This window comes from Cloeon dipterum, chromosome 4 (genome assembly GCF_949628265.1).
Source record: "Cloeon dipterum chromosome 4, ieCloDipt1.1, whole genome shotgun sequence".
NCBI lineage: Eukaryota > Metazoa > Arthropoda > Insecta > Ephemeroptera > Baetidae > Cloeon > Cloeon dipterum.
This window is the reverse complement of record NC_088789.1, coordinates 34,626,227-34,639,236: the sequence shown is the minus strand read 5'-3', so window position 1 is coordinate 34,639,236 and position 13,010 is coordinate 34,626,227. Positions and strand designations below refer to the sequence as shown.

General features: G+C 40.1%; 1 protein-coding gene and 1 long non-coding RNA gene across 2 annotated transcripts; both read left to right on the top strand.

Moving 5' to 3' along the window:
- The first annotated feature begins 1,801 nt into the window (after positions 1-1,801).
- On the top strand, positions 1,802-2,584 carry LOC135941940 (uncharacterized). Its single transcript, XR_010575031.1, has 4 exons — positions 1,802-1,909; positions 2,030-2,162; positions 2,254-2,344; positions 2,395-2,584. It is a non-coding gene; the product is annotated as an uncharacterized LOC135941940 (long non-coding RNA).
- Positions 2,585-3,707: 1,123 nt separating this feature from the next.
- LOC135943881 (uncharacterized) lies at positions 3,708-12,020 on the top strand. The gene is made up of 4 exons (XM_065490547.1): positions 3,708-3,711; positions 3,772-3,989; positions 4,059-4,137; positions 4,197-12,020. Exons 1-4 carry the CDS (start codon positions 3,708-3,710, stop codon positions 11,528-11,530), a joined length of 7,635 nt encoding a protein of 2,544 aa, XP_065346619.1. The 3' UTR covers positions 11,531-12,020.
- Positions 12,021-13,010: the final 990 nt, after the last annotated feature.

The window sequence follows — 13,010 nt, the reverse complement described above, 5'->3', positions numbered from 1 at the left end:
CATTGTAAACTTATACGCATATTATTTAATTATTGGAGGTAATTAGAGACGCTCCCCACGCGGATGGTAACGCACGCCACAAGATTTCATATTTTATCTTGAATAGTCATTGCAGTGCCATAAAAATATGTCAAAACTATAGAAGTCTCAGCCGCGAAATTTAATGCGGTGGCTGGCGGATATTTTTTTTTTTTTGCCCGGTGGCTGGCACGGCTGACAATATTTTAAACGTAAAATTTGGTAGTGCCAGAGGAACTAAATTGAAGACAATTTTTCTTGCACTTTTTACTTTTTGAACATTTTTTACCGGCGGCTGGCGTGGCTGGCAGCTGCTCACCGGGCCCGAAATTTATTGAAAGTTATTTTTGTGAAAATAAAATCATAATTTCTTAAACAAGAAGGACTTTGTTTGTTCCCGCGACGTGAAAACCAGAGATAAAAAACACAAGGTTGCATTAACCCACGTATATAGAGCACGTAGATAAGAAAACGCGTCAATATTTGAGTGAAAAGCTGACAGAAGCATCATAGATAAGGATGAGACTCTCAAGAGGTTGATGATTTTTGGCTTTTTTTTACAAAATAACTAGCATCATCAGTGCCCCTGGAGTGGGCTCGGGGGACTTCGTTGGCGCGGCTGAGCTCGAGATCGCTTTACGCCGTCCAATTAACGCGAAAATTCTTCTCGGACCGTATTATTTTTGTTTACTACCCGTTTATGATCCCCCACGGGGTGCAGACAATCGTTTCTCGCGTTGCATGGCACGGATGGCCACTCTCCTGCCGTTAATATTATTTAATTTAAAATTCAGGGCCTTTTCCCCCAACGAGTGACGTCACGACTGGCACGAGGTCCGTCGCTCGCGGTGGCCAATTATATAGATATCGGTTTGTTGCTTTATTTTCGCACCCTTTTACCATGCCTAATTATTTTGTGAACTGAACGGCAGCTTTGAAAGGCCATTGGCCGGAATAAAGTGTGCTATTTTTTCGCCACTTCGCGGCACGCACAAATGGATATATGTTTCTTTTACCTCTACGAAATAAACAGGAGAGAGACCGTTCGCGCTGCGCAAACAAATGAAAAAAAGCCGCTTCCTGAATGAAGTTATGAAAATTAAAATGTAGTGTATAAGCCCGGCATTGAAGAACGTTCTGCATTAAAATACAAATGTTATTTTGCAGTGCTTGAGACAATCCCGCTGACACGTCCATTTTGAAAAAATCGATTAACTTTTATCGATCTAAATCGATATTGTTATTCTGGTCATCAAACAAAGAAAATATTTTTAAGATTAACTCTCTAGTCTTGCTAGACATGTTTTGTTGCCATTTAATAAATCGTTTAATCGATTGTTTTTGTAATTAATAAATTATTTTGAATTTATATTTATTCTCGTATTGGAAATTTCTTTGATTACAGTTTTAAAATCAAATGGAAACACTAAACAGCTTGTGAAAATGACTTTGCAGTCATCCCAGTAAGATGGAAATAGAGACAAATTATTTCGCTTACTGTTTGGACACGAACACTAAAATAAATTACTTCATTGTACCGTCAAAGTTCTTGAGACCAAGACCAAAAGCAAGACATTCGAATCCAGGACTTGCCTGGAACACTCTTGGACAAGAATTCTGGGGAAGTGTGTTGCAATCAGCATGGCACGAGTCTTTGGAGGTAGACCTTCACGATGGAACTTTCCTGGACCAAAAACCCAAGACTGACCAAGATTTCGAGCACTTGCTGAGCGAGGCAGATCAGAAAGAATGTCTCGTTCTTGCCACTGCTTCCACCGTCCAAGGACTTCAACAGTATGTTCAAACGTGCAACATCAAAGTTCCAAAAGAATACCGACGTTTGGATAATTCTGTCGCTTCAGGAAGTCAACTAAATGACGAGCAGCAGCAGGTACAGTTAGATTTTTCTCTATGAAACCAATTGTGAGTTCTGATTTGCTATTGACGTCAAGGTCAAGAACCTAAAACCTTAGACGATGATAAAAACAAACTTTCTTCGACAATGTTTTAGGAAAACACCCAATCCCATCAGCAAACGGGGCAGTCACAAATTGTTTCTGCAGGAGCAAATCCAACGGACAACACAGAGGTTGAAACGGAAGTAACGATCGAGTCAAAGGAATTCCCGGAGAATGATGTTAAAGGTATTTTTCTATTATGCGCGTGCTTTAATACTCCGGCATTACTTGTAGTAGAGTCGTGCAGAAATAAATAGCTGCTCATTTTTTATTCCAGGTGAAACACACAATCAAATTAAAAGGTTAGCAAATCTGGGATTTTTTGAAAGTGAATTAGATGGACGTGTCACCAGACAAAACGCAGACAAGTAAATTTCCTGATTTAAATCAAATTAGAAACTTATATTGCTCTTTTAAGTGTTTGTGTCCTAGTCATTCACTACGAGTTCAAAAACGATCCTAAATTTATCCGAAATGGAGACACCTGTGACGTAGAAAACCTCAAGACTTCCTTCGGGGAAAACCGGAATTGCAATTTCCGTAACATGTCACCGAACAAAGAGACTTTACTCCAACTTCTTGGCGATCAAGAAGGGCTTTTGCAGCTTTTCAACTTAAAAGGTACCTCGTTCAAATTAAATTTCATATAATCTTATGATCACTTTTGATTTAGATGATGTGCCCTCTGTTTTCGTGCTTTTCATTCTCTCTCATGGGACTGAAAATGGAACAATAATGACTGACCACATAGATAGGGAAACAAATGATTATGAACGTTTCACTACAGATGAAGTACTAGACTCTTTACAGAGCCTAAAGAGATTCGGCAACTGTCTGAAAATCGTGAATTTTGGGGTGAGCTTAACAACAAACAATTGATTACTAAATACCAAGTAAATTGCGAGATAAATAATATAAATATTCACACCATGTTTTCAGCCATGTCGGGGTACGTTGGAGGATTCAAAGTTTGACATAAATAAATCATACGAGAAGTATGATAACAAGAATTCGTGCCGAATCACCACTCGCCCAGGAATGCAAAACTTTGTCGTGTTCTATTCGACAGTAGAAAGTAATATTATAAACCGCAACGATTGCTCTTTACTTGACACTAATATATTTTTAAAAATATTTACAGCGACAATGGCAAACACTAATAAAAATGGTTCATGGTTTGTCAGAAACATCTGCTTTTGTCTGGACAGTGCCGATGATGAGCCCTTGTTGAAATTCTTCACCACTGTTCAGAGTCGAATGCACCAAAAGTCACGCAATTCCACAAACTTTGTGGAAAACACTCTTCTGGGGCAGACACCAGAGCTCAAAATGTTTACACAGGACAGAAAATTCACTATCTCAAAGTGAGTATTCTCTAATGAAACGGATAATATCGATACAAACAACCCTACTTGACTAATCATGTAAATCTAAAGAATCTAGCAAGCGGTATAAAAGAATCTTAACAAAATTTTCAGGTCGAAAATAGCAGCAAAATCTTTTTCAAACACTGATGCGCAAAGGGACAAGAGCAAAGTCAGAAAACAACCATTTTCTGCAAATTTTTCCTGGAAATCGGATGAAGGAAGAGACATTAGGGGTCGTAGTGGTTTCATTCTATCTGTCGTCCGAAGCAAACAAGTGCAAGAAGTGGAGAGAGTTCTTCGCAAACTAGACTTCGAAATTAGAGACTGGATACTGAGTGGAACATCCATGGATTTCTATTTTAAGATGGGTGAGTATCAAAATTGAACAAAGAAAGAGTCAAAAATGGATTTTAATGCTGATTTTACAGTGTCCGAGTTGGAACCAGACGTGGGCTGCATTTTGACCTGCATATTTGGCCCTGTGTGTGAAAACGAACACAAGGAAGTCTGCGTGCGCGTGCAAAAGGATAAAGAGACTCCAATCACGGACATTCTACACAGTTTGGTCGGCCCTAATAACGACAAAATGATTGGAAAGCCGAAAATTCTGATCGTTGTTAACGCAGAAGCACCTCAAACGGACAGTGTAAGCTCTAGAGCTCTACTAGAACTAATGCAAAAGATTATTTGGTAACACATCTTTAATTATATTTAGATATCTCCGGACATGAAAGAACTACAAGTCTCTGCTACAAACCACAGTGGCTGGCTAGTATTGATTCTAAAATATGAAGGTAATTTTAACATATTTCAGGTCTTTGAGGCATTTTAATAAAAAAAAAATCTCACTTAGATGCATCAGAGGATTTGATTGAACTTCTTGGAAAAATCGACGAGAAGAGCCTGCAAGAACTTCTGGAGCCTCTGCTAACTCGTGAGTCCAAAAAAGAAGACGTGGTTCTTCTCAATTCTACTTTGCAATATCTCCTCAAATTTCCTACTTGGCCAAGAATTTTTGTCAACCCAGATTTCAAACTTAAAAAGACAAGAAGCCTCCGTGGCCAAATGTTAAGAATTATAAATTCTATGGAACCTCCTTATGAGAAAAAGATCGACTTTGAAACATTAATGAAAGAGGCGAAGCGATTGTTTGAGGGAAACAAAAATTCGATGAGTCGTTCAGAAAATCCGAGCGACATTAAACCTTCGAAAAAGTTTAATTCTGTCAAAGGCTTAGAAGCTCTCTCTGCAGTGGGAGATTCAGCTGACGCGAGCATTGTTTGGTTGCTTAATTCAGTTGCTGGGGCAGGCAAATCGACCGTACTCTTAGAAATGGCGCACCAACTCCCGAAATTTGATGACGGGTTTAAAATCCTGCTGATTCCACTGAAAAAACACTATCGATACATTTTTAACCTGCCACCAATGAAAGTGGATGAAACCGAATTCCTTGCCAAGACAACTTGCAATTCTAAGGACGACATTATCCAGTGGATTGAGAAGAAAGAAGCAATTGTTTTCCTCGACGGTTTTGACGAAGTGTGTCCAGACTTCAGAGAAAAAATCATCAAAATTTTGATTGCATTACATAATGCAAGAGTCCCACTCTTCATCGGAACCAGGCCTCATGAAGTGCACTACATTCAAGACCGGATCAAGAACACAACGATAGTTGAGATTGAACCCCTTGATGAAGCAAAGCAAATCGAGATTCTGCAGACCGTGGCACGGAAGAGCCAGCAAGACATCGATGAATTGAGGAAGAACTTCAAAGATCAAAACATTCTGGGAAACCCACTTTATCTCACCTTGTTGGCCGAGTACGAAGGCAAAGGAAACTTGTATGACATCTTTGACAAAATTGTGCGGAAAAGAGTAAAATTAAGTTTGGTGAAAGAAAATGGAGGCAAAGATGTTGGAGAGGAGGCGATTGAAAGATCATTGAAGTTCATTCAATTGGTGGCCTCTCGTTTTGTAGCAGGAGTGCAGATTGACCAAGATAGTTTAATAACAAAGTTACATTTGAAAAAGATCAACACTTTCGGAGTTGTAATATATTGCAATGACAGAGTTGATTTCACTCACCAAACGTTTGCAGAATTCCTTACCGCACAAAAGTTTCTATATGACTCAAAAAATCCAGTAGCTGAAGAAGTACCCTTGTTCAACGATGAATTAGTGCAGTGCAGGAAGTTCATTGACTTTTTCTTTTCCACGGAGAATGGGAAGGACGTATCTTGCGAAGAAGCACTACTTGTGGATTGTGCTAAAATGACAAACGCTATGAAATTAGTAAGACAAATATGTCGTGAGGATTTGAGACAAATGTTCAAGATGCTCAACCCCGATCTCTCATTGAAAGATGAAGACGGTAAAAACGCTTTGCATTTGGCACTGCGGCACCTTGAAATGGTCAAGATGGTACACGAAAAGAACAGCAGGTTAGCAACCGAAAGAATCAACACTGGAGAAAGCTGTCTTCACCTGGCGATTGCTGACGAGAAGTGCAGCGAGGAAGTGGCTATTTGGATCTTGCGAAACACACAAGTGGACAAAAACGCTGAAACCAGCTTAAAAAACACTCTGCTTCTGCTGGCTTGTGCGAGAAAAAAATGGGAAGTGGCACTACAGCTTGTATTGAAGTTCGATATTGAAGTAAATCAACTTGATTCATTTGGAAAGTCAATTTTGCACTATGCCGTTGGCTCTAGTGATATAGTTTTAGTGCAAGAACTTCTTGATAGGGGCTCCAATGTCAATTTAAAAGATCTAAATGGAGAAACAGCTCTTCACCTAGCTGTTCAGTATAGTAAAAGCCCAGAATTGGTGAAATTATTGCTTCAAAAAGGTGCCAAAGTTAACTTACAAGACAATAGAAAACAAACTGCTTTGCATCACGCCGCTAAAAATCATGAAGTTACAGGAGTGGTCCATACGCTAATAGAATACGGCGTTGACATTAATTCACAAGATGAGGAGGGAATCACAGCCCTTCACCTAGCAGCTGGGTCAAATGAAAACCCGGAAATTGTGAATATGTTGCTTGACAAAGGGGCCAAAGTAAACTTACAAGACAATAAAAGGCGAACTGCTTTGCATTACGCCTTTGAAAATGACGAAGCATCAGAAGTGGTCCAAAAGCTACTGGAATATGGCATTGACGTTAACTCACAAGACGAAGAAGGAATCACAGCCCTTCACCTAGCAGCTGGGTCAAACGTAAACCCAGAAATTTTGAATATGATGAATGAGAAAAATAACAAGGTAATCTTAGAAGACGATAAAAAGCGGATCACTGTGCATTACGCCTTTGGAAACAACGAAGTTGCAGAAATGGTCCAAACACTGCTAGAATACAGCGTTGACGTTGATTCACAACATGAAGAAAGAATCGAAGACATTCACCAAGCCGCTGGGTCAAATGAAAACCCAGAAATTGTGAATATTTTGCACAAACGAAAACCATTGCATTACCCCGCAGTGTTTCACGAGCTTACAGAAATGGTCCATAAGCAACTAGAATACGCTGTTGAAGATAATTCAGAAGATAAAGAAGGAACCACAGCCCATCACCTAGCAGCTGGGTTAAATGAAAATCAAGAGATTCTTAATAATTTGCTTGGAAAAGGTACCGAAGGAAACGAACAAGACCGAACCGCTCTCCAACATTTGGTTGGTAGGTCTAAACCAGATGTGAAAGTGGTCAAAAAGCTGCTCGAAAATGGTGCCGACGTTGATTCTCAAGATCAAAATGGATGGACAGCCCTTCACGTGGCTGCTCGTTGCAATAAAAACGCAGAAATAGTGAAAATTTTGCTTGGCATGGGAGCTAAAGTTGACGCAAAAGACAATGAAGATTTGACCGCACTGCATTTGGCCGCTAGATATAACCAAGCTCCAGAAATTGTCGCAATTCTGCTCGAAAACGGCGCCGACGTTCATACACAAACTCAAGGAGGATTAACAGCCTTACATCTAACTGCTCGGTGGAATGAAAACCCAGAAATACTGGAAATTTTCCTTCTAAAAGGCGCCAAAGTAAACGCACAAGACAATGATAAATGGACCCCACTGCATTTCGCCGCTAGATTCAACTCATCTCCAGAAGTGGTCCAAAAACTACTTGTGAAAGGCGCCGACGTTCATTTACAAGATCAAGCAGGATTGACGGCTCTTCATCTAGCTGCTCGGTATAATAAAAACTCAGAAATAGTCCAAATGTTGCTTGAAAAGGGTGCCATAGTAAACGCAGAAGACAATGATAGATGGACCGCTGTGCATTTTGCCGCAAAAAATAACCCAGCTTCAGAAGTGATCCAAAAGCTGCTCGAAAACGGCGCTGACGTTCATTCGCAAGATGAAAAAGGATTCACACCCCTTCACCTAGCGGCTGGGTGGAATGAAAATCCAGAAATCGTGCAAAGATTGCTGGACATAGGTGCCAACGTACACGCACGAGACAATGATGAATGGACCGCACTGCATTTGGCCGCTAGATATAGCCAAACTCCCGAAATCGTCTTAAAACTGCTAGAAAATGGCGCCGACGTTCATTCACAAAGTAATGAAGGATATACAGCCCTCCACATAGCTGCTGGGTGGAATCCAAACCCAGAAATCGTAAATATTTTGCTTGCAAAAGGTGCTAAAGTAAACAATCAAGACAATAAAAAATGGACCGCACTGCATAACGCCGCTAGACACAACCAAACTCCAGAAGTCATCTTCAAACTGCTCGAAAATGGCGCCGATGTTGATTTAGAAAGTAATGATGGAAATACAGTCCTTCAACTAGCTGCTGGTTTCAATGAAAACTTAGAAGTAGTCGAAATCTTGCTTCAAAAAGGTGCAGAAGTAAACGCAACAGACAATGAACATCGAACCGCACTGCATTTCGCCGCTAGATATAACCCAGCTTCAGAAATCGTCTTAAAACTGCTCGAAAACGGCGCTGACGTGAATTCGCAAAGTAAAGATGAATATACAGCCCTTCACCTTGCTGCTCAGAGTAATAGTAACCCAGAAATAGTTAACATTTTGCTAGAAAAAGGTGGAAAAGTAAACGCACGAGACAATAAAAATCGAACCGCACTGCACTTCGCCGTTGAAAACAACCGAACTGCAGAGGTGGTCCAAAAACTGCTCGAAAACGGCGCCGAAGTTGATTCACAAAATGAAGAAGGAAATACAGCCCTTCATTTGGCTGCTGAGTGCAACCCAGACCCAGAATTAGTCCAAATTTTGCTTGAAAATGGTGCCAGAGTAAACGCACGAAACAACGATGGTTGGACCGCGCTGCATTTGGCCGCTGAGAACAACCCAAATGCAGAGGTGATCCAAAAACTACTTGAAAAAGGCGCCGACGTTCATTTTCAAGATCAAACAGAATTAACAGCTCTTCACCTAGCTGCTCGGGGCAATAGTAACCCAGAAATAGTGAAAATTTTGCTTGACTATGGCGCAGAAGTAAACGCAAAAGACAATAAAAATTGGACCGCACTGCATTTCGCCGCTAGATACAATCCAGCTTCAGAATTCGTCTTAACACTGCTCAAAAATGGCGCCGACGTTCATTCGCAAAACAACAAGGGATCTTCAGCCCTTCACCTAGCTGCTCAGAGTAATAGTAACTCTGAAATAGTGGAAATTTTGCTTGAAAATGGTGCAGAAGTACACTTACAAAACAATGATAAAGTGACCGCACTGTTTTTGGCCGCTGAAAATAACCCAAATGCAGAAGTGATCCAAAAACTGCTCGAAAAAGGCGCTGACGTTCATTCAAAAATTACATGTGGGCACACAGCCCTTCATCGAGCTGCTTTCTGGAATAAAAACCCAGAAATGGTACAAATTTTGATTGAAAATGGTGCGAAAGTAAACGCACAAAACAATGACAAAGAGACCGCACTACATTTCGCCGCGGAAAATAACCCGAATGCGGAGGTGATCAAAAAACTGCTCCAAAACGGTGCCGACGTTCATTCACAAAGTAAAGATGGATATACAGCCATTCATCGAGCTGCTGGGTTGAATAGAAACCCGGAAGTAGCGAAAATTTTGCTTGAAAATGGTGCAAACATAAACGCACAGGACAATGATAAAATGAACGCACTTCATTTCGCGGCTAGATTTAACCCAGCACCAGAAATGATCCAAAAGCTGATCGAAAACGGTGCCGACGTTAATTCACAAGATCAAGACGGATCATCAGCACTTCACCTAGCAGCCTGGTGGAATAAAAACCCTAAAGTAGTGCAAATTTTGCTTGACAATGGTGCATTAGCGAACGCACAAAACAATATTAAATTGACTGCACTGCATTTCGCCGCTAGATTTAACCCAGTCTCAGAAATCGTCCAAATTTTGCTCGAAAACGGCGTCGACGTTCATTCAAAAAGTATAGATGGAAATACAGCCCTTCAACTAGCTGCTGGTTGGAATGACAACGCGGAAAAAGTGAGAATTTTGCTTGAAAATAATGCCAAAGTAAACGCACAAGACAATTCAAAATGGAACGCACTGCATATGGCCGCTAGATATAACCCAGCTTCAGAAATCGTCTTAAAACTGCTCGAAAACGGCGCTGACGTTCATTCACAATGCAATGATGGAAATACAGCCCTTCACCTAGCTGCTGGATGGAACGAAAACACGGAGATAGTGAGAATTTTGCTAGAGAGAGGCGCCAAAGTAGACGCACAAAACAATAATAGTTTGACCGCACTGCATTTAGCCGCTGAAAGAAAGCCACATGCGGATGTGATCTTAATGCTGCTCGAAAACGGTGCTGACGTTGATTCAAGAAGTAAAGATGGACATACAGCGCTTCATCGAGCTGCTGCGTTGAACAAAAACCCAGAAATAGTGAAGGTTTTGATCGAAAAAGGTGCCAAAGTAAACGCGCAAGACAATGAGAAATTGACCGCACTTTATCTCGCCGTTCAAAATAACCCAAATGCAGAGGTGATTCAAAAACTGCTCGAAAACGGCGCCGACGTTCATTCGAAAAGTAAAGATGAATGTACAGTCCTTCACCTAGCTGCTCAGAGTAATAATAACCCAGAAAACGTTAACATTTTGCTCGAAAACGGTGCAAAAGTAAACGCACAAGACAAAAAAAACTGGACCGCACTGCATTTTGCCGCTAGATATAACCCATCTTTAGAAATCATCCAAAAACTGCTTGAAATTGGTGCCGATGTTCATTTACAAAGTACGGATGGATCATCAGCACTTCACCTAGCTGCTGGATTTAATGAAAACCCAGAAATAGTGGACATTTTGTTACAAACAGGTGCCAAAGTAAACGCACAAAACAATAATAAATTGACCGCACTGCATTTCGCCGCTAGATATAACCAATCTTCAGAAATCGTCCAAAAGCTGCTCGAAAACGGCGCCGACGTTCATTCAAAAAGTAAAGATGGAAATACAGCCCTTCAACTAGCTGCTGGTTGGAATGGAAACACGGAAATAGTGAGAATTTTGCTGGAAAATGGTGCCAAAGTAAACGCACAAGACAATTCAAAATGGAGCGCACTGCATATGGCCGCTAGATATAACCCAGCTTCGGAAATCGTCTTAAAACTGCTCGAAAACGGCGCTGACGTTCATTCACAATGCAATGATGGAAATACAGCCCTTCACCTAGCTGCTGGATGGAACGAAAACACGGAAATAGTGAGAATTTTGCTACTAACAGGTGCCAAAGTAAACGCTCAAAACAATAATAAAGTTACCGCACTGCATTTTGCCGCTGAAAGTAACCCAAATGCAGAGGTGATCCAAAATCTGCTCGAAAATGGCGCCGACGTTCATTCGCAAGATGAAAAAGGATTCACACCCCTTCACCTAGCGGCTGGATGGAATAAAAATTCAGAAATAGTTACAATTTTACTTGAAAATGGTGCCAAAGTTAACGCACAAGACAATGATGATCAATACACAGCACTGCATTTGGCCGCTGAACAAAACCCAGCTTCTGAAATCATCCTAGAGCTGCTTGAGAAAGGCGCCGAGATAAATGTAGAAAATTCTCGTGGAGAGACTGCTTTATTTCTCGCGGCTAAGAATAATCCAGTGAAAGAAATTGTTCAAATACTGCTCGTGTATGGTGCCGAAGTAAATGAAAAGATTAGGAATGACGAACAATGTTCCGATGTGTTACAGCAAATGAAAATCAATTGAGAAACCTTTAAAAGTCTAAAAGCTTTAACTATTCTGACCTAATGGTTAATGATCGGAAAAGCCGTAGTTTATGTTAAATTTTGATAGCGAAAAGAGTGCGAAGAGAAAGTTAACCAGACGAAGGCAGGGAGGACGATCTATATTATTGCGTTTCTCAATTGCAAAGTCTAGACTATTGGTTAAAAAGCTGTTATTTATTTAGATAATAATCACATGGGCCCAAACCTATTTTACTATGATGCTATTTTTTCAATTGTAAAATATAATTTATCCACTTTTGTAACATTTTAGCTATGAATTATGAGTGTAAATAGTATTAAGAAATGAATAATCAATCACAGTTGGCTTACTGGTAGATTTAGAACTTAATACTTCTGGGACTTTTGGATTATTGGATAAGTTGCTATTATCTTATTTTTGGTTTTAATGTATCAAATAAATTGTATATTTGTAAATATTTTGGACTATAGTATATGGAATATGAATGCATTGTTACTGGTATGTTTTAAAATAAATTAGCGTCACAAAAAATTTGATTAGATTTTTAATTTTTCGCGTAACAACTTAGAATGTATATGAGTGTGAATATATGCTGTAAATATTCAAATTTGATCCTTTCACGTTTGAGTGGTTTTGTTCATTTCATCTTGACTGATTAAGAATGAGAGATATGTCTGTGGTTAGACCGGGAACATCGGGGCATTAATTAAATAGAAATGGAAACTCATAATTTTTAGATTTTCGCCCTTAGAACTAGAAAATCGCAAAGCTTTTCCTCGTCACTGAGAAGATCCTGCAAATCCTCTTTTTTGTTCAGTGATAGTTAATTTTTTAAGTTGCAATTCCAGTCCTCTCCAAAGGATTTTCAGGTTTCTGCTACGCCTGCGTTCAATCTTCATGCAAAGCGCGGGGAAGAGAAATCATCGCGGAAGCTAAATTGTATGTCTGTAGACTTGCGTGGATAACAATAAAATGACTTTGCTAATCACTTAAATCGTTCATCTTAATCTCCAATGGAATAGCTTCTGCCGGATATGCCTGGAGTTGGATTTCATTTTAAGCATATTTTTATTTTTTCAGCATTTCGCTCCAACCCGACGCAATAAAGAAATAGCATTTTGAGCTTAAACAAGAATGAATGCACGCAAAGACAAGCTTAAAAAATGGAAAGGTTGATTGCGGCCTGGCTGAAATTTTAAAAATATGGAATTCTGCTCCGAAACCACGTCCCCGGCGCCGCGAACTGGACAGTCGGATGACGCAACACTCACACTGCACTTTTCAACGCACTTTTACACCTACCAAAGGAGAGAGAAATCGCATTAATTTTCAAGATTATTTGTGAAATTGAATTACAGGTAGAATTCTATCAAAAATTTGTAAGTATGCGAGCATAGAATAAATTTTTGCAGCAAAAAGAAAACGGGCTCGGCGGGAGAGGAGTCGGGAAATAAGAATCAGGAGCGGGAATTCTCGGTAA